This window comes from Hypanus sabinus, chromosome 11, assembly GCF_030144855.1.
Source record: "Hypanus sabinus isolate sHypSab1 chromosome 11, sHypSab1.hap1, whole genome shotgun sequence".
NCBI classification, from domain to species: Eukaryota; Metazoa; Chordata; class Chondrichthyes; order Myliobatiformes; family Dasyatidae; genus Hypanus; species Hypanus sabinus.
Window position 1 is genome coordinate 1201480 of NC_082716.1, and position 27207 is coordinate 1228686.

General features: G+C 45.3%; 1 protein-coding gene across 1 annotated transcript in view; it reads left to right on the plus strand.

Moving 5' to 3' along the window:
* The window catches only part of LOC132402321 (collagen alpha-1(XI) chain-like), a 404241-nt gene that overhangs the window by 301521 nt on the left and 75513 nt on the right, over nt 1-27207 (plus strand). Inside the window, exons 48-54 of the mRNA XM_059985200.1 lie at nt 12301-12354; nt 12801-12854; nt 13345-13398; nt 18507-18560; nt 23631-23738; nt 24312-24365; nt 26868-26921. Coding sequence (XP_059841183.1) covers nt 12301-12354; nt 12801-12854; nt 13345-13398; nt 18507-18560; nt 23631-23738; nt 24312-24365; nt 26868-26921 — 432 coding nt within the window. The remainder of the gene's footprint in view (nt 1-12300; nt 12355-12800; nt 12855-13344; nt 13399-18506; nt 18561-23630; nt 23739-24311; nt 24366-26867; nt 26922-27207) is intronic.

Below are 27207 nucleotides of genomic sequence, written 5' to 3' on the forward strand. Positions count from 1 at the left end.
ACATCAGCAAATTTGCTGATGATACTAAGCTGGGTGGCAGTGTGACATGTGATGAGGATGTTAGGAGAATTCAGGGTGACTTGGATAGGCTGGGTGAGCGGGCAGATACTTGGCAGATGGCGTTTAATGTGAATAAGTGTGAGGTTATCCACTTTGGGAGTAAGAACAGGAAGGCAGATTATTATCTGAACGGTATAGAGTTAGGTAAAGGAGAAATACAAAGAGATCTAGGAGTCCTTGTTCATCAGTCACTGAAGGTGAATGAGCAAGTGCAGCAGGCAGTGAAGAAGGCTAATGGAATGTTGGCCTTTATTACAAAGGGAATTGAGTACAAGAGCAAGGAAATCCTCTTGCATTTGTACAGAGCCCTGGTGAGACCACACCTGGAATACTGTGTACAGTTTTGGTCTCCAGGGTTAAGGAAGGACATCCTGGCTGCAGAGGAAGTGCAGCGTAGATTCACGAGGTTCATTCCTGGGATGACTGGACTGTCTTACGCAGAGAGGTTAGAGAGACTGGGCTTGTACACGCTGGAATTAAGGAGATTGAGAAGGGATCTGATTGAAACATATAAGATTATTAAGGGATTGGACAAGATAGAGGCAGGAAATATGTTCCAGATGCTGGGAGAGTCCAGTACCAGAGGGCATGGTTTGAGAATAAGGGGTAGGTCATTTAGGACAGAGTTAAGGAAAAACTTCTTCTCCCAGAGAGTTGTGGGGGTCTGGAAAGCACTGCCTCGGAAGGTAGTGGAGGCCAATTCTCTGGATGCTTTCAAGAAGGAGCTAGATAGGTATCTTATGGATAGGGGAAACAAGGGATATGGGGACAAGGAAGGAACCAGGTATTGATAGTAGATGATCAGCCATGATCTCAAAATGGCGGTGCAGGCTCAAAGGGCCGAATGGTCTACTTCTGCACCTATTGTCTATTGTCTAAAAGCAGACCCCCTCATCTTCATCCTAAATCTACTCTCCTGAGTCTTGAGACTATGTCATAAAAACATAGAAAACCTACAGCACAATACAGGCCCTTCACATTACAGGCCCAACCCACCCCCATAAACACTTAGTACTTCCCGATTAACCCTGGCTTCAGCCCCATAAACCCTAAGCACACCACGATTAACCCTTGCTAAACCCCCACAAACCTGATGTCCTATGTCAGGAGGGGCAAGATTCAACAAAGGCAAGTGTTGGACCTGGTTAATGAAGGCGTGGGCCAGATCAAAGTGGCAGGGTTGCGTGAAACTGAATCTCAGGTGACGAGATCAAAAAGCACAACAGGGCTGATTCACCCACTGCCCACATACTCTCAGCCTAACCCACAAAGTTGTGCTAAACATGTCTCTACCTTAGAAATTACTAAGGTTACCCATAGTCCTCTATTTTTCTAAGCTCCAAGTACCTATCCAAAAGTCTATAAAAAGACCCTGTTGTATCTGCCTCCACCACTGTTGCTGGCAGCCCATTCCACGCAATCACCACTCTCTGAGTAAACAAACTTACCCCTGACATCTCCTCTGTACCTACTCCCAAGCATCTTAAACCTGAGCCCTCTTGTGGCATTCATTTCAGCCCTGGGAAAAAGCTTCTGACTATCCATACGATCAATGCCTCTCATCATCTTATACACCTCTATCAGGTCACCTTTCATTCTCCGATGCTCCAAGGAGAAAAGGGCAAGTTCACTCAACCTGTTTTCATAAGACATGCTCCCCAATCCAGGCAACATCCTTGTAAGTATCCTCTGCACCCTTTCTAAGGTGTCCACATCCTTCCTGTAGTGAGGCAACCAGAACTGAGCACAGTACTCCAAGTGGGGCCTGACCAGGGTCTTGTATAGCTGCAACATTACCTCTCGGCTCCTAAGTTCAATTCCACGATTGATGAAAGCCAATACACCGTATGCCTTCTTAACCACAGAGTCAACCTGCACAATTGCTTTGAGCATCCTATGGACTCAGACTCCAAGATCCCTCTGATCCTCCACATTGCCAAGAGTCTATTAATACTATATTCTGCTATCATCAATTTGATCTACCAAAATGAACCACCTCAAACTTATCTGGGTTGAACTCCATCTACCAATTCTCAGCCCAGTTTTGTATCCTATCGATGACCTGCTGTAACCTCTGACAGCCCTCCACACTATCCACAACACCCCCAACCTTTGTGTCATCAGAAAATTTACTAACCCATTCCTCCACTTCCTCATCCAGGACATTTGTAAAATTCTCAAAGAGTAACGGTCCTAGAACAGATCCCTGAGGCACACCACTGGTCACTGATCTCCATGCAGAACATGACCCCTCTAAAACCACTCTTTGCCTTCTGTGGGCAAGCCAGTTCTGGATCCACAAAGCAATGTCCCCTTGGATCCCATGCCCACTTACTTTCTCAATAAGCCTTGCATGGAGTACCTTATCAAATGCCTTGCTGAAATCGATATAATCTACATCTACTGCTCTTTCTTCCAATGTGTTTAGTCATATCCTCAAAAAACTGAATCAGGCTCGTAGGGCATGACCTGCCTTTGACAAAGCCATGCTGACTATTCCTAATCATATTATACCTCTCCAAATGTTCATAAGTACTGCCTCTCAGGATCTTCTCCATCAACTTACCAACCACTGAAGTAAGACTCACTGGTCTATAATTTCCTGAGCTATCTTTACTCCCTTTCTTCAATAAGGGAACATCTGCAACTCTCCAATTCTCTGGAACCTCTCCCCTCCCCAAAGATAGAACCATAGAACATTACAGCACAGAAACAGGCCTTTTGGCTCTTCTTGGCTATGCCGAACCATTTTTCTGCCTAGTCCCACTGACCTGCACCTGGACCATATCCCTCCATACACCTCTCATCCATGTACCTGTCCAAGTTTTTCTTAAATGTTAAAAGTGAGCCTGCATTTACCACTTCATCTGGCAGCTCATTCCACACTCCTACCACTCTCTGTGTGAAGAAGCCCCTCCTAATGTTCCCTTTAAACTTTCCCCCTTCACCCTTAACCCATGTCCTCTGGTGTTTTTCTTCCCTAGCCTCAGTGAAAAAAGCTTGCTTCCTTTCACTCTATCTATACCCATCATAATTTTGTATACCTCTATCAAATTTCCCCTCATCCTTTTACGCTCCAGGGAATAAAGTCCTAATCTATTCAACCTTTCTCTCTAACTCAGTTACTCAAGTCCCAGCAACATCCTTGTAAACCTTCTCTGCACTCTTTCAACCTTATTAATATCCTTCTGTAATTCAGTGACCAAAACTGCACACGATACTCCAAATTCAGCCTCACCAATGGCTTTTACAATGTCACCATAACATTCCAACTCTTATACTCAGTACTTTGATTTATAAAGGCCAATGTACCAAAAGCTGTCTTTACTACCCTATCTGCCTGTGACACCACTTTTATGGAATTTTGTATCTGTATTCCCAGATCCCTCTGTTCTACTACACTCCTCAGTGCCCTACCATTCACCTTGTATGTTCTACTTTGATTTGTCCTTCCAAAGTGCAATACCTCACACTTGTCTGTATTAAACTCCATCTGCCATTTTTCAGCCCATTTTTCCAGCTGGTCCAAATCCCTCTGCAAGCTTTGAAAACGTTCCTCACTGTCCATTACACCAATTTTTGTATCATCAGCAAATCTGCTGATCCAATTTACCACATTATCATCCAGATCATTGATATAGATGATAAATAACAATGGACCCAGCACTGATCCCTGTGGCACACCACTAGTCACAGGCCACCACTCAGAGAAGCGATCCTCAACCACTCTCTGACTTCTCCCATTGAGCCAATGTCTAATCTAATTCACTGCCTCACCATGTATACCTAGCGACTGAATCTTCCTAACTAATCTTCCATGCAGGGCCTTACTGAAGTCCATATAGACAACATCCACTGCTTTCCCTTCATCCACTTTCCTTGTAACGTCCTCAAAAATCTCTAATAGATTTGTTAAACTTGACCTACCAGCACAAAGCCATGTTGACTCTCCCTATTGATGATGCAAAGATCATTGCCTTGCCAGAGACTCAGCGATCTCCTCCCTCACCTCCCACAGTAGCCTGGGGTACATCTCATCTGGCCCTGGTGACTTATCCAACTTGATGTTTTCCAAAGCACCAGCACATTCTCTTTCTTAATAGCTACATGCTCAAGCTTTTCAGTCCACTGCAAATCATCACTACAATCACCAAGATCCTTTTCCATATGTTCTTCAAACATTCGGTAGTTTTCAATGAAATTCCCAGCCATTCTTCTAAATTCCAGTGAGCACAGGCCCAAATGCTCCTCTTCATTCCCAGTATCATCCTCACAAACCTCCTCCAGACACTCTCCAATGACAACACCCTCTTTCTGAGATATAAGGCCTAAAACTGTTGACAATATTCTATGTGCGGCCTGGCTGGTATCTTATAAAGTCTCAGCATTATCTCCTCACTTATATGTTAAATTGCACTTGAAATAAATGCCAACATTTCTTTTGCCTTCTTTACCACAGACTCAACCTGTAAATTGACCTTCTAAAAGTCTTGAAGAAGGACACCCAAATCCCTCTGCACTGAAGTTCAAGCCTTCTCCCATTTAGAAAATAGTCTGCACTATTCTCTTTTTACCAAAATGCATCATCATACATTTCCCAACACTGTATTCCATCTGCCACTTTTTTGCCCATTCTTCTAACTTGTCTAAGTCCTGCTGCAATCGCATTGCTTCTTCGGCTCTACCTATCTTCATATCATTCACAAACTCTGCCACAAAGCCATCAATTCCATGATCTAAATCTTTGACAAGCTATGTGAAAAGCAACGGTTCCAATGCTAACCCCTGAGGAACATCACTAGGTTCTGGCAGCCAACCAGAAAAGGCCCCTTTTATTCCCACTCGCTGCCTCCTGCCTGTCAGCCATTCCTCTATCTATGCCTGTATCTTTCCTGTAACACCACAGGATTTTATCTTGTTAGGCAGCCTCATGAGTGACACCTTATCAAATGCATTCTGAAAATCCAAGTAAATGGCATCCACTGACTCTCCTTTGTCCACCATGTTTGTTACTTCGATGAAGAACTCTAACAGATTTGTCAGGCAAGATTTTCCTTGACAAAACCATGATGACTTTGAGTTATTTTATCACTGGTCTCCAAGTTACTCAAAACCTCATCCTAAATAACAGACTCCAACATTTTCGCAACCACTGAGGTTGGGCTAACTGGCCTAAAATTTCCTTTCTTCTGCCTTCCTCCCTTCTTTAAGAGTGGAGTGGTGTTTGCAACCTTCCAGTCCTCCAGGACCATGCCAGAATCAAATGATTCTTGAAAGACCATGACCAGTGCATCCATTATCTGTTCAGCATCCTTTCTCAGGACTCTGGGATGTAGTCCATCTGGTCCTGATGTCTTGTCCACCTTAGGACCTTTGAGTTTGTCTAGCACTATTTCCTTTGTAATAGCACTGGCACTCCTGCTCCCTGACACTCACAGACTTCTGGGAGACTGCTAGAGTCTTCCACAGTGAAGACAGATGCAAAGTACCCAATAAGTTCATCTGCCATTTCTTTGTCCCTGATTACTACCTCACCAGCATCTTTTTCCAGTGGTCAGATATCAAATCAACTCTCACCTCCCTTTTACTCTCTATATAACCTAGAAAAACTTCTGTTATCCTGCTTTATATTATTGGTTAGTCTGCCCTCATTTTTCACCTTTTCCCTTCTTTTTTTGTTTTTTAATATATTTTTATTGAATTTTCAAATGGTTACAGAAGGAAAAAAAAATTATCAACCCTTCCCCCCTCCCCTTAACCCCTCCCCCCCAACATATCCCTGTAGAAAGAGGGAAAAAAGGAGAAAAAAAAAGAAATAAAGAAAGAATGCCTGGATATCGGAAGATCCCCACATGCTCCATGGAGTTCATAACAGCTTTAGTATATATATTTATTTATTTCCCCAAATAACCAATAATTTTATCTTCGGAGTACCTATATATTTAATCCTATCCTTTGTAAATGGCGCCAAATTTTCAGAAATATTTCATATTTATCTCTTAAATTTTAAGTAATTTTTTTCAAATGGAATGCAGCTAAAAGCTATATCTATTTTCATTTTCTTAATGAATGTTAAAATTCTTTTTCTTTTCACCGGTCCATTAAGCCCATTAACATTAAAACTTTAAAAATTCAGTAAATTAATCATTATTTTTAACAGGGTTACTCCAGTCTATAGTAATAACTAACTTTTCAACTTTCGTAGTACCTTGGGGAATCTTTTTAAAATTCTCCCTGTTGCTATGTGTCTCCCCTCCGATTGTCCAGGCAAAGAAAGAAAGATTAAAGAAAAGTAGATTATAAAGAAAAAAAATAACAAACTACCCCCCTACTAATGTTGTGAATAAAAAAAAAACACAACATTACCCCCCCCCCCATTGTACGGGTCATGGCAATCGCCATGATTACACACGTGAATCCCATAGCAATCGATCCGAAGTTCCCTCAGCTCCCCCGTAACATAAAAAAAGTATATATAAGAGAAGAAAAAATAATATCACTACTATCGATTAATATTTCTCAAATTTTTTCCTTTCTCCCCCTGTATCATATAATTAAGAATATATTTAAATATTCTTCTGTCCTTAAACATCTATCAACTCCATTCACTGTCCCTGTCTTCATCTTTAATCTGTTTCATTTTTAAATCTTTGGCTGTGGTTAGCGAATATTTGGGAGTTCTTGTGCAAATTCTTCCACATCCTGATAATCAGTAAAAGATCTTCTTTTTCCGTCATCCAAAAAAATTATCAGGGTTGCCGGGTGGCGCAATATAAATTTATAACCCTTTTCCCATAAAACTTTTTTTGCTGGGTTAAATTCCTTCTTTCTCTTCAAAAGGTCATAACTTATATCAGGATAGAAAGGAGCTGTTTTCCCTTCTATCATCAATGGCCCGTTTCTCTTTCTGGCACGTTGGGCAGCTGCCTTCAGGATCTTTTCTTTATCTTGATATCTTAAACATTTTATCAAGATTGATCGTGGGTTTTGATCAACTTGAGGTCTTGATCTTAAGGCTCTGTGAGCCCTTTCAGTTTCAATTAACTGGGTTCCTTCTTCCATTTCCAAAATTTCCGGAATCCATTTTTGAAAAAAATTTGTTGGATCCTCTCCCTCTATACCTTCTTTAAGTCCAACAATCTTAATATTATTTCATCTGCTAAAATTTTCAAGTACATCCACTTTTTCCAACAACCATTTTCTTTCTGATGTCCAGGCAGAAATATTATCTTCCGTTTTATTCACTCTATCAATGGTGTCTCCCGTTATTTCTTCCAAGTTTTTAATTTTCTTGTCCATTTTGTCGGGTCTTTTCATCATTTTATCAAACATAATCTTCATATTTTTAATATATTTTTATTACTTTTAATGCTTTTAATTCATGCATTATTTGCACCAAAGATTTTTTTATGTCTCCAATATCACCTCCAACCTCTTCCTGTTGCTTTTCTTTGTTTGTCTCTTCACCTTCGTCTGATTTATCCAGAGAACCTGATTCCACCTCATATTCACTTTCACTTTCAATTCCGATCATAGCTGGGATTTGTAGTTTGGGTTGCTTGTGTTTGCGCATGCCCCTTTCTTTACGCATGTGCAATTCCTGTTGCTCTTTTTTTTTGGAAATGGTTGATGTTGCCGCAGTTTCCTGTTCTGTATCGCCGGAGGTAAAATGCACTTGAGCCTCAGGCTCTTTCATGGCGGCCGGCCTTGATTCTTTTCCAACTTGTGTTGTCTTCAAAGTAGTAGTTTTCTTCTGCTTCTGTTTAGGAGACATATCTTAAGACAATTCTGAGTAGTTTATAAGTAATTTTTTAAAAGTATTTACTAACTTTTCTTCACTTAAACATTATTTTACTGTTTTTTTACGGGAGAGCTGGATTTCCACATCTTGATCCTATGTCTTCACGTGACATCTCCCCACCTTTCCCCTTCTTATAGCTTTTTTAGTTTCCATTTTTTCAATTTTTTAAAATCCCCAATCATCAAAAGGTCGTGGTACATATTGGTACCAATGACATTGGGAGGAAAAGGGAAGAGGTCCTGAGAGAAGACTACAGGGAGTTAGGAAGGAAGTTGAAAAGCAGGACCTCAAAGGAAGTAATCTCGGAATACTACCTGTGCCATGCTACAGTGAGAATAGGAATAGAATGAGATGGAGGAGAAATGCGTGGAGCAGGGGGCAGGGATTCAGATTTCTGGATCATTGGGACCTCTTTTGGGGCAGGTGTGACCTGTACAAAAAGGACAGGTTGAACTTGAATCCCAGGGGGACCAATATCCTGGCGGGCAGGTTTGATAGAGCTGTTGGGGAGGGTTTAAACTAGTTTGGCAGGGGGGTGGGAATCCGAATGTGAGTGCAGGGATTAAGGTAGAAGGACAAGGGCATGATGCTAAGAGTTCTGAGTTGATGAGGAAGGACAGGCAGGGGACAGAACATAATTGTAGCCAGTTAAAGGGGTTGAAATGTGTCTATTTCAATGCTAGGAGTATTAGGAACAAGGAGGATGAACTTAGAGCATGGATTAGTACGTGGAACCACGATGTTGTGGCCGTTACTGAAACTTGGTTGGAGGAAGGGCAGGATTGGACGATGCAGGTCCCAGGGTTCAGGTAAAAAGAATAGGGTGGGAGGTAGAAAAGGGGGAGGACTGGCATTGCTGGTCAGGGATAGTATCATGGCTATAGAAAGGGAGGGCGCTGCAGAAGGAGTGACCACAGAGTCATTTTGGGTGGAAGTCAGAAATAGGAAGGGATCAATCACTGTGCTGGGAGTAGTCTATAGGCCCCCAAATAGCCCTTGGGACACCAAGGAGTAGATAAGCAGGCAGATTTTAGAATGGTGCAGGAAATACAGGGTAGTAATTATATGTGATTTCAATTTCCCTCATATTGACTGGCACCTCCTGAGTGCAAGGGGGATAGACGGGGCTGAATTTGTCAGGTGTGTTCAAGAAGGATTCCTGACACAATATGTGGACTGGCCGACGAGAGGACAGGCTATACTGGATCTAGTTCTGGGTAATGAACCTGGTCAGGTGACAGACCTCTTGGTGGGGGAACATTTTGGTGAGAGTGACCACAACTCCCTTAGCTTCAGCATAGCTATGGAAAGGGATAAAATCAGATGAAATGGTAAAGTGCTTAACTGGGGAATGGCTACCTTTGAAGGGATGAGGCAGGAACTAGCGAGAGTAAATTGGAAACAGATGTTGAAAGGGGAAAGCACAGAAGTAATGAGGGAGAAGTTTAGGGACCACTTGAGCTGGGTTCAGGATAGGTTTGTCCCACTGAGGCAAGGAACAAATGGTAGGAAAAGGGAACCATGGCTGACAAAACATGTGAGGCAACTCGTCAAGAGGAGAAAGGAAGCATATGTTAGATATAAGAATCAGGAAGTAGGAGGCACTTATGAGAAATATAGGGTAGCCAGGAAGGAGCTAAAGAAAGGACTTAGGAGAGCTCGAAGGGGGCATGAGAAGGCCTTGGCATATAGGATTAAGGAGAACCCCAAGGCATTCTATGCGTATGTGAAGAATAGGAGGATGACGAGAATGAAGGTGGGACTGCTAAAGGATAACGAGGGCAACATGTGCCTGGAAGCGGAGGAGGTTGGGGAGGTCCTAAATGAATACTTTGCTTCAGTATTCACAAGTGAAAAGGATCTTGATCAGGATGAGGTCAAAGTAAAGCGGGCCTGTGTGCTGAACAATGTGGGGATTAAGGAAGAAGAAGTGCTGGATCTTCTTAAAAATATTAAGATTGATAAATCCCCAGGGCTGGATATGATACACCCCAGGTTGTAGTGGGAATTGAGAGAAGAGATCGCAGGAGCATTAGCCATGATCTTTGAATCCCCTTTGGCTGCAGGGGAAGTGGCGGAGGATTGGAGAATGGCAAATGTAGTTCCCTTGTTTAAAAAAGGTAATAGGGAGAAACCTGGGAACTATAGACCGGTGAGTCTTACGTCAATGGTATGCAAACTATTGGAAAGGATTCTTAAGGATAGGATCTACGAGCATTTGGAGAAGTACAGTCTGCTCATGGATAGTCAACATGGCTTTGTGAAGGGAAGATTGTGCCTCACGAGCCTGATTGAGTTTTTTGAAGAGGTAACAAAAGAAATTGATGAGGATAGGGCAGTGGATGTGGTCTACATGGACTTTAGCAAAGCATTTGACAAAGTCCCTCATGAGAGACTCATCCAGAAAGTCATGAGGCATGGGTTAGGTGGAACTTTGGCTGTTTGGATAAAAAATTGGCTTAAAGAAAGAAAGCAGAGGGTAGTTGTGGAAGGAAAGTATTCTGCCTGGTGGTCGGTGACTAGTGGAGTGCCACAGGGATCTGTCCTGGGACCCCTGCTATTTGTGATTTTTTATAAATGACCTGGATGTAGAGGCAGAAGGATGGGTGAGTAAGTTTGCGGATGACACAAAGATTGGAGGAGTTGTGGATGGAGCCGTAGGTGGTCGAAGGTTACAAGAGGATATAGACAGGCTGCAGAGTTGGGCAGAAAAATGGCAGATGGAGTTCAATCCGGACAAGTGTGAGGTGATGCATTTTGGAAGGACAAACCAGAGGGCTGAGTACAGGATTAATGGTCAATTACTTAAGAGTGTGGATGAACAAAGGGACCTTGGGGTTCAAATCCATACATCCCTCAAGGTCGCTGCACAGGTTGATAGGGTAGTTCAGAAGGCCTATGGGGTGCTGGGCTTCATTAACAGGGGGATTGAGTTGAAGAGTAGAGAGGTCATGTTGCAACTCTACAAATCTCTGGTGAGACCGCACTTAGAGTATTGTGTTCAATTCTGGTCACCTCATTATAGGAAGGATGTGGAAGCTATGGAGAGGGTGCAGAGGAGACTTACCAGGATGTTGCCTGGTTTGGAGAACAAATCATATGAAGTAAGGTTAGCAGAGCTGGGACTTTTCTCTTTGGAGCATAGAAGAATGAGAGGGGACTTGATAGAGGTCTACAAGATTATGAGAGGCATAGATAGGGTGGATAGTCAGTACCTGTTTCCCAGGGCACCAATAGCAGAGGGCATATGTACAAAATTAAGGGAGGGAAGTTTAGGGGAGACATCAGGGGTAAGTTTTTTTACACAGAGGGTTGTGAGTGCCTGGAATGACTTGCCAAGGATGGTGGTGGAGGCTAAAACATTAGGGGTATCTAAGAGCCTCTTGGACAGGCACATGGATGGAAGAAAAATGGAGGGTTTTGGGGTAGTGTGGGTTTAGTACTTTTTTAAGGATTATATGGGTCAGCACAACATGGAGGGCTGAAGGGCCTGTACTGTGCTGTAGTGTTCTATGGTTCTATCCAAATTGCCACTCACTTTTGCTACCTTATATGCCCTCTCATTGGCTATTATGCAGCTTTAACTTCCTTTGTCAGCCACAGTTGCCTACCCCTGCCATTTGAGAACTTTTTCCTCTGTGGGACATGTCTATCCTGGGCCTTGTGAACTATTTCTAAAAACTTCAGCTATCTCTGCTCTGCTGTAGTCCCCGCCAGTATCCTCCAATTCAACAGGGCAAGCTTCTCTCGCATGCCTCTGCAATTCCCTTTATTCCATTGTGATACTGATAAATTTCAGTTATGCTTCTCCCTCTCAAATTGCAGTATGAATTCAATCATATTATGATCACTGCTTCCTAAGGGTTCCTTTACATTAAGTTCCTTAATAAGATCTGGGTTATTACACTACACCCAATCTAAGATAGACTTTCCCCTGAGTGCAAGCTGCTTTAAAAAGCCATCGCTTAAGCATCTAATAAATTCTCTCTCATGCGATCCGACACCAAATTGATTTTCCAACCTCTTTCATATTGAAGTCCCTCATTACAATTTTGACATTCCCCTTATTACATGCCTTTTCCAGTTCTCTTTGCAATCTCAATTCCACATTTTGGCTGCCTATATATGATTCTCACAATTGTTCTCTCCCTTCCGATGGGAGAGGGGTAGGTGGTTGGGAACAGACCACAGAGAGTGAGATTGTTCAGGGAGAGCTATTGGGATGCGGGCAGAAAGCTGGAAGGCAGTGCACACAGGTTTGTTTGGCCAAAGGGCATTTCTCAGTGCTTTGAGATTTTCAGTGTTACTGACATTGTAGATTGGAGATCCAAGACCTGTGAGTTTGGAGATGGTCAGTTGTTTGGAACTACAATTTTAATGTCTGAGACAACACAAAGTTATTGATTGATTTTTTTTGTTTGTTTTTGAAATGAATGTAGGGTCTTCCAGGACCTCCAGGTGAGAAAGGAGAGGCAGGCGATGTAGGATCAATGGTAAGTACAGTTTGGTTATTTTGAACACAACTGAATGAATGAAATAAGGGTTGCAGTGAACTCTGACCCCAAATCCAGGGTCACAGAGTGAACTTTAACCCCAAACAAGAATGACAGAGTGAATGACACCTGCTCCTCTAATATCTGATCCCTATTCCAGGGTGACACCTGCTAATGGCCGATTAACACATTCCAGTGGTCAGCGGCTCTCCAGTCTTGGTTGATTTGCTGACAATGTGGGATCAGTGACAATCCAAACTTTGCTAACACACAATAAGTCAGCTAGGCACAAGGCATGTGTCGTTCAACAGAGTGTGAGAGACATCTTACCCAGGTAGAGTCCTGGGAGACACTGAGGACTTATGCAGATGGAGGAACCTTTCTTGCTGCTCGCCAGTATCTCAGTGAATCTTGAGTTCTAATGTCCAGAATATCTTCCCACACAGGGACCACCAGGACCTCCAGGGCCAAGAGGACCTCATGGTCCAAGCGGTTCTGATGTAAGTATCTCCAGATCCAGCTGCCTGACATCCTCTGAGTGCCTGGCCACACCTTCACACCTCTTCTATACCTGCTCTTCCTCTTGGTCTATCTCTGCACCTGCTCACAACCCTCCCTCTCTTGCCCACCTCTGTCTGTCTGTCTGTCTCTCTCTCTCTCTCTCTCTCTCACACACACACACATCCCCTCTTTGTATCTCTGTTTCTATCTCTCACCACCGTCTGTGTGTCTCTCAATCTCTCTGTCTCTCACCCCCTCTGTATGTCACTTTCTCTCCCCCCTTCTGTGTCTGCCTCTCTTTCTCTCTCTATCTCTCTCTCACTCCCCTCTGTGTGTGTCTCTCTCTGTCTGTAATGCCCTTGTGTCTCTCTTTGTCTCTGACTTCCCTGTCTGTATCTCTCTCTCTCTTACTCTCTCACTCTGTCCCTGATTGCCCTTCTCTCTCTCTGAACCTACTTACATCTCTCTCTCTTTCCGTCTCTTCCACAGGGAGCTCCAGGTCCCTCGGGTGCAATCGGTTCTCCTGGTGGCGTTGGTGAGAAGGTGAGCTCTCTCTCTGGGATTGTCTGTATTTTAAACAGCTCTCACCGCAGCTGTCCAGACCTGCACCTACACACACACACACACACACGCATGCATGTATGAACACGCACATTTACAAACACACACAAACACTGATGCAGACACTCTCTCATGGAATTGTACATGACAGAAACGGAATCATCATTTTATCCTGTCCAAAAACACACTCATTTTGTAGGCATACAGCACCAATTCAAACATGTACTCACACTTGCAAACTGAAACTCCTACACTCTCAAACTCAAATTCGCACACTAAGACTCGTACTTTCCAACTCAATCTCATACACACTCATATTCAATCTTGCGCACTCTCAAACTCATTCCCACACACACTCAAACTCAATCTCGCACACTCTGAAACTCAATCCCGCACACACTCAAACTGAAACTCATGCACTCTCAAACCCAATCTCATGCACACTCAAACTCAATCTCGCACACTCAAACTCGTGCAAGCTCAAATGCAGTCTTGTCATAGTGAAACAATTTCACGCACGCTCAAACAAACTCGCTCACACTCAAACTCAATCTTGCACACTCTCAAACTTAATCTTGTGCTCACTCAAACTGAAACCTGTGCACTCACAAGGTCAAACCTGTGCACATTCAAACTCAATCTTGCACACAATCAAACTCAAACTCAAGGACTCTCATATTCAATCTTGTGCACACTCAAAGAACAATCTCGCACACTCAAATTCAAACTCATGCACTCAATTTTAATCCCGCACACACTCAAACTCAATCTCGTGCATTCAAACTCAATCTTGTGCACTTCCAAACCCAATCTCATGCACTCTCAAACCCAATCTCGTGCACTTTCAAACCCAATCTCATGCACACTCAGACTCAATCTCATGCAAACTGAAACCGTCAAACTGTATCTCTCATACTTTGAAACTCTATCTCGCACACTCTCAAACTCAAATTCACTCAGACTCAAACTCAATCTTCTGCACACTCAAACTCAACCCTGCACACGCTCAAACTCAACCCTGCACACGGTCAAACTCAACCCTGCACACGGTCAAACTCAACCCTGCACACGGTCAAACTCAACCCTGCACACGGTCAAACTCAAACCCGTGCACACTCAAACTGAAACTCATTTACTCAAACTCAATCTCACACACTTTCAAGCTCACTCTTGTGCACAATCAGACTCAAACTCATGCTGAAACTCAAACTGGTGCACTCTCATATTCAATCTCGTGCACGCTCAAACTCGTGCATGATCAAACTAAAGCTCGTGCACTCTCATATACAATGTTGTGCACATTCAAACTCAATATCACACACAGTAAAACTCAAACTCGTGCACTCAAATTCAATCTCGTGCGCACTCAAATTCAATCTTGTCATGATGAAACTCAATGTTGCGCATGCTCAAACTTCAACATGCACACTCTCAAGATCAAACCCGTGCACACTCAACTGAAACTCATACATTCAAACTCACTGTTACACCATCTCAAATTCAAGCTTGTTCACCATCAATCTGAATCTCGCACACAATCAAACTCAAACTCGTGGACTCTCATATTCAATCTCATGCAAACTCAAACTCAATCTTGTCACGGTGAAACTTAATCTCATGCACGCTCAAACTCGCACATTCTCAAGCTCACTCATGCATATGATCAAACTCAAACTCGTGCACACTCAAAATCAATCTTTTCACGATGAAACTCAATGTCGTGCACACTCAAACTTAAACCTGCATGCTCTGAAGATCAAACCCGTGCACACTCAAACTAAATCTCGCGTTCTCAAACTCACTGTCACACCCACTCAAATTCAAACTCATGCACCCTCAAGCTCAATCTTGCATGCAATCAAACTCAAACTTGAGGACTCTCATATTCAATCTCGCACAACCTCAAACTCAATCTTGTACAAAATCAAACTCAATCTTCTGGACACTCAAACTCATCCCTGTGCACACTCAAGCTCAAACCCGTGCACGCTCAAACTGAAACTCATTCACTCAAACTCAATCTTGCACACTCTCAAGATCACTCTTGCACACGATCATATTCAAACTCACGCACTCACATATTCAATCTTGCACATGCTCAAACTCAAACTCACGCACTATCAAAATCAATCTCGTGCATGCTCAAACTCAAATCTGCATGTTCTCAAGATCAAACCCGTGCACACTCAAACTGGAAGTCATGCACTCAAACTCAATCTTGCATACTCTCAAGTTCACTCTTGCACACAATCAAACTCAAACTCACACACGCTGAAACTCAAACTCGTGCATTCTCATATTCAATCTCGTGCACACAAACACAATCTTGCGCATGCTCAAGCTCAAACTCACGCACTCTCAAAGTCAATCTCGTGCACGCTCAAACTGAAACTTGTGCACTCAAACTATCTCGTACACTCAAGCTCAAACTCACGCATAATCAAACACAACCTTGAGAATGCTGAAACGCAAACTTGTGCACTCAAACTCATTCCCACACAATCTCAAACTCAAACTTAATCTCTTGCACTCTTTAACCCAATCTTGCACACACTCCAACTCAACCTTGTGCACTCTCAAACTCAATTTCATCACAATGAAGCTCAATCTCACACATGCTCACTCAAAAACGCACTCCCTCAAACTCAATCTCATGCACACTCAAGCTCGAACTCGTGCACACTCAAACTCACTCTTGAACGCTCAAACTCCAACTTTCACATTCTAAAACTTTAACTCACACTTGCACGTGCACACACATGCACACTCACACTTGCACGCACACGTACACTCAAATTGTAGATGTGTTCTATGGTTGCACATTTGGATCACAGTGAGGAAGATGGAAATCAATGGGACCCTGTTGACACAGATCCTGGGAACCTTTGATCCAAAATTACTTCCCTCCTCCCATCCCTGCCCCTCTGCGCCCCCCTACATTGCCATCAGACCCAGTATCCACCCCCTGAACTCACAGACCATGCCCAGAAATCTACTGTTCACTCATTCACCTCGCTAAGTTAATTGTATCCCACTCAAACAGTTCTCCCCTCAGCCCCAACCCTTCACTCTCTACCTTTTCCCATTCTGCACTCTGCCCTCACTCTCCCCCCACTCTGCATTCTGCCCTCGCTCAGCCACACTATGCTCATTCAAACCCACACTCTCTTCTGTCTCCCACTCTCCCTACCCCTTCTACCTGCCCATCTTTTAACCTATCACCTCTCCACCCTTCCATTTCCCTCCTCAGCCATCCCTCAACCCCACCCCGTCATCCCTCCCACCCTCCTCAGTGACAATTCTTCACCCTAAAACTCCTGCCTCCCATGTGACACAGTTTTCCAGGAGGGAAACAGGCCTTTCGGCCCTACCCATCCATGCTGACTACCTGAGCCAGTCTCACTTACTTTCAAGTCTACATGGTTGTCTGTGTCTGGTTAATAATATTAATTAACCATATAACTATATAACAATTACAGCATGGAAACAGGCCATCTCATCCCTTCTAGACTGTGCCGAATGCTTACTGTCACCTAGTCCCACCGACCTGCACTCAGCCCATAACCCTCCATTCCTTTCCTGTTCATATACCTATCCAATTTTTTTTTAATGACAATACCGAACCTGCCTCTACCACTTCTACTGGAAGCTCGTTCCACACAGCTACCACTCTCTGAGTAAAGAAGTTCCCCCTCGTGTTACCCCTAAACTTTTGCCCCCTAACTCTCAACTCATGTCCTCTTGTTTGAATCTCTCCTACTCTCAATGGAAAAAGCCTACCCACGTCAACTCTATCTATTCCCCTCATAATTTTAAATACCTCTATCAAGTCCCCCTCAAACTTCTACGCTCTAAAGAATAAAGACCTAACTTGTTCAACCTTTCTCTATAACTTAGGTGCTGAAACCCAGGTAACATTCTAGTAAATATCTGTACTCTTTCTATTTTGTTGACATCTTTCCTATAATTCGGTGACCAGAACTGTACACGATATTCCAAATTTGGCCTCACCAATGCCTTGTACAATTTTAACATTAGATCCCAACTCCTATACTCAATGCTCTGATTTATAAAGGCCAGCATACCAAAAGCTTTCTTCACCACCCTATCCACATGCGATTCCACCTTCAGGGAACTATACACCATTATTCCTAGATCACTCTGTTCTACTGCATTCCTCAATGCCCTACCATTTACCACGTATGTTCTATTTTGATTAGTCCTACCAAAATGTAGCACCTCACACTTATCAGCATTAAACTCCATCTGCCGTCTTTCAGCCCATTCTTTCTACTGGCCTAAATCTCTCTGCAAGCTTTGAAAACCTACTTCATTATCCACAACGCCATCTATCTTAGTATCGTCTGCATACTTACTAATCCAATTTACCACCCCATCATCCAGATCATTAATGTATATGACAAACAACACTGGATCCAGTACAGATCCCTGAGGCACACCACTAGTCACCGGCCTCCAACCTGACAAACAGTTATCCACCACTACTCTCTGGCATCTCCCATCCAGCCACTATTGAATCCATTTTACTACTTCAATATCAATACCTAATGATTGAACCTTCCTAACTAACCTTCCGTGCGGAACCTTGTCAAAGGCCTTACTGAAGTCAAAACCTATCTCCAGTACTTCCTCTGACAGCTTGTGCCATATACCCAGCACCCTCTGAGGGAAATAGCTGTTCTTAGATTCCTTTTAATCTATTCCCCACCTCCCTGCCAACCCATCCCTCAGTGTCCTTTTATTCCCCACCCCGTTCTTTCTCTCCCCAGCCCGGTTGTCTCAGAGTGTGGTTGGTAATTTGCCATTGTGTCTTTGTGTGTGACCAGTCCCAAACTTGTGTGCTGGCAAAATCCACCTTTGGGATTTATATGGATGGGTGCTACTGGTTAGCAAAGACAGGCAGGGCTGAATGGTCTTTCTCCAGGCTGCTTGACCCTGTGACTCCTCCATCTCCCCTGACACAGCTCCTACTCTCCGCTTGTCTGGCCCAAAGGATCTCATTCAGTCCCAGGCACCCAGAAACTCAGTGAAATGTGCAGTCTGTTAATTTTTATTGTTTGTATCCCCAGGGTGAGACAGGTGAAGCAGGTGACCCTGGTCCACAAGGGGTGAGAGGGCGCAAGGTGAGTTACACTGAACTCTGATACCAAGTAGAGTTGTGAAGTCCTTGTGCCACTGTTGGCTTAGTTTAGTAGTGGGGTCAGGGTAAGGAAGTAGTGTTAGTCTACCATGATTAAGGGAGGGGTTGGGGTTAGTGTTGAAGATCAGCTTCATTTATCACATGTGTATTGAAACAACACTGAAATATGTTATTGGCGTTAACGACCAACACAGTCTGAGGATGCACTGGGTGGGGACAGCCCACAAGTGTTGACAAGCATAGGATATCCACAACTAATGAACCATAACCCGTGCATTTTTCAAATGTGGGAGGAAACCGGAGCACCTCAATTAAACTCTTGCTGTCATGGGGAGAACGTACAAACTCCTTACAGGCAGTGGCAAGAATTGAGGATCAATCTTGTAGCAAGTGCTCTAAAGCATTTTTCTAACCACTACACCAACAGACCATCCCACTATGAGGCTTAGGGTTGTTCAGGGTGAGGGCTCGGTTTAATGTTGGGGTTAGCATGAGTCTGCCATACCTCCCAGTTACGGTTGGGATGATGGTTATGGTGCAGGTTAGGGTTAAAGCTGGGGTGAATGTTGGGGTTAGTATTAGTCTCCCATACCTCAAGGTTAGAGCTGGATTAACGTTAGTTTGCCCTACCTCAAGGTTAGGGTTAGGGCTGGGGTTAAAGTTCAGGTTAGCATTAGTTTGCCATACTATACAGTTAGGGTTGGTTAATGTTAGTCTGCTATACCTCACAGTCTAGAGTTGGATCAGTGCTAGTCTGCCATACCATAACATAGGAGCAGAATTAGGCCATTCAGCCCATCAAATCTGCCCTGCTTCAAGGTTAGGGAAATGACCACTCCACTAAGTGTTACCTCTTTACATAGATACTGGGATTTTCAGAAATTCTTTATCGGACCTACGCAGGAATGCTCCTGTTGTGTCTCACAGTACTCCAATCTGGGAGTGGGGTTGATGTCAGGTAAACAAAGGTAGGATGTGAAAGATTTAGGGAGTGCATCGAGGAGTATTACCAGGATGCTGCCTGGATTAGAGAGCGTGTTTTATGAGGATAGCTTAATTGAGGGAGGGCTTTTCACTTAGGAGCAAAGGAGCATGAGAGGTGACTTATATGACTTACAGTGATGTACAAGATGATAACAGGCAACAAGAGAGATAAAGTTGGGTTAGCAATTTCTCAGGGTGGGAATGGTTAATCCAAGGGGGTATAATTTTAAAGTGATTGGAGGAACGTACAGGGGGAATGTCAAAGGTATGACTTTTACACAGACAGTGTGGGTTTGTGGAAAGCCCTACTGGGGTGGCAGTAGAGGCAGATACGTTAAGGCGGTTTGATAAAGGCACGACTGCACAGGTGCATGGACGTTGGTAAGTTAGACCGGCGGGAAGAACTTAAAAAGAAAAATGCGTGGCTGAGGGATTAGAGCAGGGGGCAGGGATTCAGATCTCTGGATTATTGGGACTTTTTTTGGGGCAGGAGTGACCTGTACAAAAAGGACAGGTTGCATTTGAATCCAAGGGGTACCAATATCCTGTCAGGGAGGTTTTCTAGGGCTATTGGGGAGAATTTAAACTAGAATCACTGTGGGTTGGGAACCGAACTGAAGAGACGGAAGAAGGGGCAGTTGGCTCACAAATCGAGACAGTGTGCAGGCAGTGTGAGAGAGAGGATAGGCAGGTGATAGAGAAGGGATGCACTCAGACTGATGGTTTGAGATATGTCTATTTTAATGCAAGAAGCTTCATGTACTAAGTGAATGAGAGAGTGTGGATCAGTACTTAGAGCTATGATGCTGTGGCAGGTCATCGATAGGATGCAAAACTGGGCTGAGAAGTGACAGATGTTCAACTCATAAGTGTGAAGTAGTTCATTTTGGTAGGTCAAATATGATGGCAGAATATAGCATTAATGGTAAGACTCTTGGCAAGTGTGGAGTATCCGAGGGATCTTGGGGTCCGAGTCCATAGGGTTCTCAAAGCTGCTGCACAGGTTAACTCTGTGGTTAAGAAGGCATACGGTGTATTGGCCTTCATCAACTGTGGGATTGTGTTCAAGAGCTGAGAGGTAATGTAACAGCTATACAGAACCCTGGTCAGACCCCACTTGGAGTATTGTGCTCAGTTCTGGTCACCTCACTACAGGAAGGATGTGGAAACCATAGAAAGGGTGCAGAGGAGATTTACAAGGATGTTGATGGATTGGGGAGCATGCCTTATGAAAATGGGTTGAGTAAACTTAGCCTTTTCTTCTTGGAGCAACAGAGGATGAGAGGTGACCTGATAGAGGTGTATAAGATAATGAGAGGCATTAATTGTGTGGATAATCAGAGGCTTTTTCCCAGGGCTGAAATGGCTAACACAGGAGGACACAGTTCTAAGGAGATTGAAGTAGGTACAGAGGTGTTATCAGGAGTAAGTTTTTTTTATGCAGAGAGTGGTGAGTATGTGGAGTGGGCTGCCGGCAATGATGGTGGAGGCAGAAACATTAGGATCTTTTAAGAGACTCCTGGATAGGTACATGAGGCCTAGAAATATAGAGGATTATAGGTAACCCTAGGTAATTTCCAAAGTGAGTACATGTTTGGCACAGCATTGTGGGCCGAAGGGCTTGTATTCTACTGTAGGTTTTCTATGTTTCTATGATATTTAAGAGACTCTAAGGCACATGGTTGATAGAAAAATGGATTATGTTGGAGGGAAGAGTTACATTGATCTTCAAGTAAGTTAAAGTGTCAGCATGATATGATAGGCTGAAGGGCTGTAGTGTGTAGCAATGCTTTATTCTATTCTCTACTGTACTGAACTCTGGGCATGCATGAGTGGGAAGAGGTGACTGAGAGAGTCAGGAGTTTTCCTGAAGTGATTTCTGAGACAAGTGGCTTCGGTTCTGCTTACCGACCACAATCACACTCCCTGGGACACAGAGGCAATGGAGATCGGATGGAAGGAGGGGGAAATAATTCCCTCTATCTATGGATCTGGGAGCCTGAGAGGTGGAACAGCTTCACTGGTTAACAGGAAGAGTTGGTGAGATACTGCAGAGGAAGGGTTTTGGGATGTGGGGAGGGTGGAATCACCCTGTGATTTGGGATAAGGAAGTGAGCCGAGCGTCCCCATCAATATCAGAGAACACTGGAAATTCACATCAAGTCAGTCAGCATCTGTGGTGAGAGGAACATTTGACATCAGGAATGGGAAAGGGAAAATGAGTCAGTTTTCATTGGTGGGAAAGGGAGTGTGGGACATGGGAATATCTGTGAAAGGGTGAGACCAGACGGGTTAATCAGAATCAGAATCATGTTTATTATCACCAGCATGTGACGTGAAATTTGTTAACTTCGCAGCAGCAGTTCAATGCAATATAATCTAGCAGAGAGAAAAAAATAAATGAAATAAAACATAATAAATAAACAAGTAAATCAGTAACATATATTCGCAAACATGAGGAAATCTGCAGATGCTGGAAATTCAAGCAAAACACATAAAATGCTGGTGGAACGCAGCAGGCCAGGCAGCATCTATAAGGAGAAGCGCTGTCGACGTTTCGGGCTGAGACCCTTCGTCAGGACTAACTGAAAGAAGAGATAGTAAGAGGTTTGAAAGTGGGAGGGGGAGGGATGAAGCTAAGAGCTGGAAAGTTGATTGGCAAAATGGATACACAGCTGAAGAAGGGAGAGAGAGGATCAAGGGATGGGAGGCCTAGGGAGAAAGAAAGAGGGAGAGGAGCCCCAGAGAGAGATGGAGAGCAGGAAAGGAATGATTGGGAGAGGGACAGAGAGAGAAAAGAGAAAAAAGGGAAATAAATAAACAAACAAATAAGGGATGGGGTAAGAAGGGGAGGAGGGGCATTAACAGAAGTTAGAGAAATCAATGTTCATGCCATCAGGTTGGAGACTACCCAGACGGAATACAAGGTGTTGTTCCTCCAACCTGAGTGTAGCTTCATCTTGACAGTCTAGGAGGCCATGGATAGACATATCAGAATGGGAATGGGACATGGAATTAAAATGTGTGGCCACTGGGAGATCCTGCTTTCTCTGGTGGACAGAGCATAGGTGTTCAGTGAAACAGTCTCCCAGTCTGCGTCGGGTCTCACCAATATATAAAAGGCCACACCGGGAGCACCGGACGCAGTATACCACACCAGCCGACTCACAGGTGAAGTGTCGCCTCACCTGGAAGGACTGTCTGGGGCCCCGAATGGTGGTGAGGGAGGAAGTGTAAGGGCAGGTGTAGCACTTGTTCCACTTACAAGGGTAAGTGCCAGGAGGGAGATCGGTGGGAAGGGATGGGGGGAACGAGTGAACAAGGGAGTCGTGTAGGGAGTGATCCCTGCAGAAAGCAGAAAGGGGAGGGAGGGAAAGACGTGCTTGGTGAATTATACGTTGGACCCAGAGGCTGGTGGGGTGGTAGGTGAGGTCAAGGGGAACCCTATCCCTAGTAGGGTGGTGGGAGGATGGGGTGAGAGCAGATGTACGTGAAATGGGAGAGATGCGTATATTGAATAGATTATTTTAAAATGTGCAAAAACAGAAATACTGTATATTAAAAAAGTGAGATAGTGTCCAAAGCTTCAATGTCCATTTAGGAATCGGATGGTAGAGGGGAAGAAGCTGTTCCTGATTTTGTGCCTTCAGGCTTCTGTATCTGTATCTCCTACCTGATGGTCACAGTGGGGCAGTGTGAATGGTGTAAATGGAGCAGTTACACTTGTCTGACCATGTGATGAGTCACTGAGGCCAAAGCTGTGGGCTGTGCTCGTTTGGTACTAATGAGCAGAGAAACTGAGATGCATTATGGACAGCTGAAGACAGCTCGATGTGGGACAGAGACAATGAGAGAATTACCCAACATTGGAGGATTGGGGTTGGGATCCTACAGAACTCCAGCATACCCACTGGTGGTTGGCGTACAAGGGTCAGTGCAGACTCAGTGGAAAAGGGTCAGTCTCTGTGCTCTTACCTTGCCACTCCACAGCTGTGGACAGCAGGAAGGCCAGAATGGCCTGTGGGAAATCAGCGCAGGTTAAACTGGTTATTGACTGTCCTTACCGCAGGGTCCTAAGGGTGACATCGGAGAGAAGGGTGAAGCTGGACCCCCTGGAGCAGCTGGACCAGCAGGACCAAGGGGGCCGCCAGGAGACGATGGGTCAAAGGGTAATCCGGTACGTGAGAGAACCAGTGTTCCTGAGCCATATCAAAGTTGGACTCCCTATATGGCCCAAGACACACACTGACCTTGTCACTATGATGTAATCATACCATCTCTGACTCCCCTCAGAACTTCCTACTCCCCTTCAACCCTACTCTCCTTCCTTCCCTACCCTTCTTGAAAACCTCCTCCCCCACCCTTCCATAAGGAGCAATTTCCCATCTCCTCCACTCTGCCCTCATTCTCTCCCCCACTCTGCCTTGTGAGCCTAATTCTCTCCTCTCCCACTTCATGTTCTCTGACACGCTCACTTTCCCTCTCTCTGACCTTGCCTCTGCCTCCTTTTCTATCTATATCTCTTGTTGCTCTCTCTGCCTTTGTGTGTCTCTCTCTCCTTCACATTTACTCTTTCTCAGTTTCCCTCTCTCTCAACACCTTTCTTATTTCTCTCTCTCCCCCTCTCAGCTCTGTCCCTGTCCCTCTCACTCTGTGTGTATTCTCTGTTTCTTGCACACACACTCTCACCCTCGAGGAACACTGACTCATCTTCATGAGCCTTTGAACAGATGTGTTTGTACTCCTGCAGGGTCCCGTTGGTTTCCCTGGTGATCCGGGACCACCTGGTGAAGCAGGAACTCCGGTGAGTGGCAGAAGCATCTCCACAGCTTAACACTACTGTAAAGGTAAACTGGGAATCACTATGATTCCGCAAAGACCTGCTTCGGAAACCACAGATGTTCCCTTAAATTTGTTATTTTGCTGGACTAGACTCTCTCCAAACCCACGGTTCTGTCCTATATCCCTGATCACACCCACTGGGAGGACTGTGCACTGTTCCCATCTCATTATCCCTGGGTCAGATTGACACTGGAGCACCGTACTCAATTTCCGTCTCACCACCATTGGGTCTAACCCACACCAGGAGTACCATCTACATTTCCTGTCTCAATATCCTTCAGTCAAACCCACTTGTGGAGCACCATGCACAGTTCTTGTCTCCCTACCCCTGAAGTCGGACAGAATCCGACGGCACTGTGTTCAGTTCCTGTCTGTCTACCCCTGGGTCAGACCCACACCAGGAACACCGCACACAGTTCCCATCACATTATGCCTGGGTCAGACCCACATAGGAGCACCATGCTCAGTTCCCTTCTCATTACCTCTTGGTCATACCCACACTTTGAGCACTGTGCTCAGTTCCCATCTCGCTACCCCGTGGGTCAGTCTCACACCAAGAGCACTATGCTCTGCTCCTGTCTCCCTACCCCTGGGTCAGACCCACACTGGGAGCACCGTGCTCAGTTCCTGTCTCTCTATCCCTGGGTCAGACCCACACTGGGAGCACCGTGCTCAGTTCCTGTCTCCCTATCCCTGGGTCAGACCTACACTGGGAGCACCGTGCACAGTTACTGTCTCCCTATCCCTGGGTCAGACCCACACTGGGAGCACCGTGCTCAGTTCCTGTCTCCCTATCCCTGGGTCAGACCCACACTGGGAGCACCGTGCACAGTTACTGTCTCCCTATCCCTGGGTCAGACCCACACTGGGAGCACCGTGCTCAGTTCCTGTCTCTCTATCCCTGGGTCAGACCTACACTGGGAGCACCGTGCTCAGTTCCTGTCTCCCTATCCCTGGGTCAGACCCACACTGGGAGCACCGTGCACAGTTACTGTCTCCCTATCCCTGGGTCAGACCCACACTGGGAGCACCGTGCTCAGTTCCTGTCTCTCTATCCCTGGGTCAGACCTACACTGGGAGCACCGTGCACAGTTACTGTCTCCCTATCCCTGGGTCAGACCCACACTGGGAGCACCGTGCACAGTTACTGTCTCCCTATCCCTGGGTCAGACCCACACTGGGAGCACCGTGCTCAGTTCCTGTCTCTCTATCCCTGGGTCAGACCCACACTGGGAGCACCGTGCTCAGTTCCTGTCTCTCTATCCCTGGGTCAGACCTACACTGGGAGCACCGTGCTCAGTTCCTGTCTCCCTATCCCTGGGTCAGACCCACACTGGGAGCACCGTGCACAGTTCCTGTCTCCCTATCCCTGGGTCAGACCCACACTGGGAGCACCGTGCACAGTTCCTGTCTCTCTATCCCTGGGTCAGACCCACACTGGGAGCACCGTGCTCAGTTCCTGTCTCCCTATCCCTGGGTCAGACCCACACTGGGAGCACCGTGCACAGTTACTGTCTCCCTATCCCTGGGTCAGACCCACACTGGGAGCACCGTGCTCAGTTCCTGTCTCTCTATCCCTGGGTCAGACCCACACTGGGAGCACCGTGCTCAGTTCCTGTCTCCCTATCCCTGGGTCAGACCCACACTGGGAGCACCGTGCACAGTTACTGTCTCCCTATCCCTGGGTCAGACCCACACTGGGAGCACCGTGCTCAGTTCCTGTCTCTCTATCCCTGGGTCAGACCCACACTGGGAGCACCGTGCTCAGTTCCTGTCTCCCTATCCCTGGGTCAGACCCACACTGGGAGCACCGTGCACAGTTACTGTCTCCCTATCCCTGGGTCAGACCCACACTGGGAGCACCGTGCTCAGTTCCTGTCTCCCTATCCCTGGGTCAGACCCACACTGGGAGCACCGTGCACAGTTACTGTCTCCCTATCCCTGGGTCAGACCCACACTGGGAGCACCGTGCTCAGTTCCTGTCTCTCTATCCCTGGGTCAGACCCACACTGGGAGCACCGTGCACAGTTACTGTCTCCCTATCCCTGGGTCAGACCCACACTGGGAGCACCGTGCTCAGTTCCTGTCTCCCTATCCCTGGGTCAGACCTACACTGGGAGCACCGTGCTCAGTTCCTGTCTCCCTATCCCTGGGTCAGACCTACACTGGGAGCACCGTGCTCAGTTCCTGTCTCCCTATCCCTGGGTCAGACCTACACTGGGAGCACCGTGCTCAGTTCCTGTCTCTATATCCCTGGGTCAGACCCACACTGGGAGCACCGTGCTCAGTTCCTGTCTCTGTATCCTCAGATGCTTCTCTGGTTTAACAGTTGGGTAATGTTTCTGAGTCATTGTTAACTTGCGTTGGTAAACATGTTGTATCAGACCTGTTAGCCAAAGATTAATTCAGTGGTGAGGATTGCTTTTAACTGTTGCACTGATGATTATATTCTGCCCTGCTGCAGGGTCTGGATGGAACAGGGGGAGAGAAAGGAGAGGACGGGGAGGCTGGCCAACCGGTGAGTATCTCCCAGCAACTCAAATAAGGATAACAAAGAACACACATTCCGCATAATGAGAGATCAGTTAACACCAACTCTTCTTGTCAGAGTTTAGCCAAGGAGGTTGAGATGCACTCAGAGTGTATCTGTAAAGCAATATCAATGCAGAATAAAGTGTAACAGCTACACTACAACAATAAAGTGCAAGATCATAATGAGGTAGTTACTGAGGCCAAGACCTCCTATTGTACAAGAGGTTTGGTCAAAAGTGCGATATCAGTGGGATAGAAGCTGCCCTTGAGCC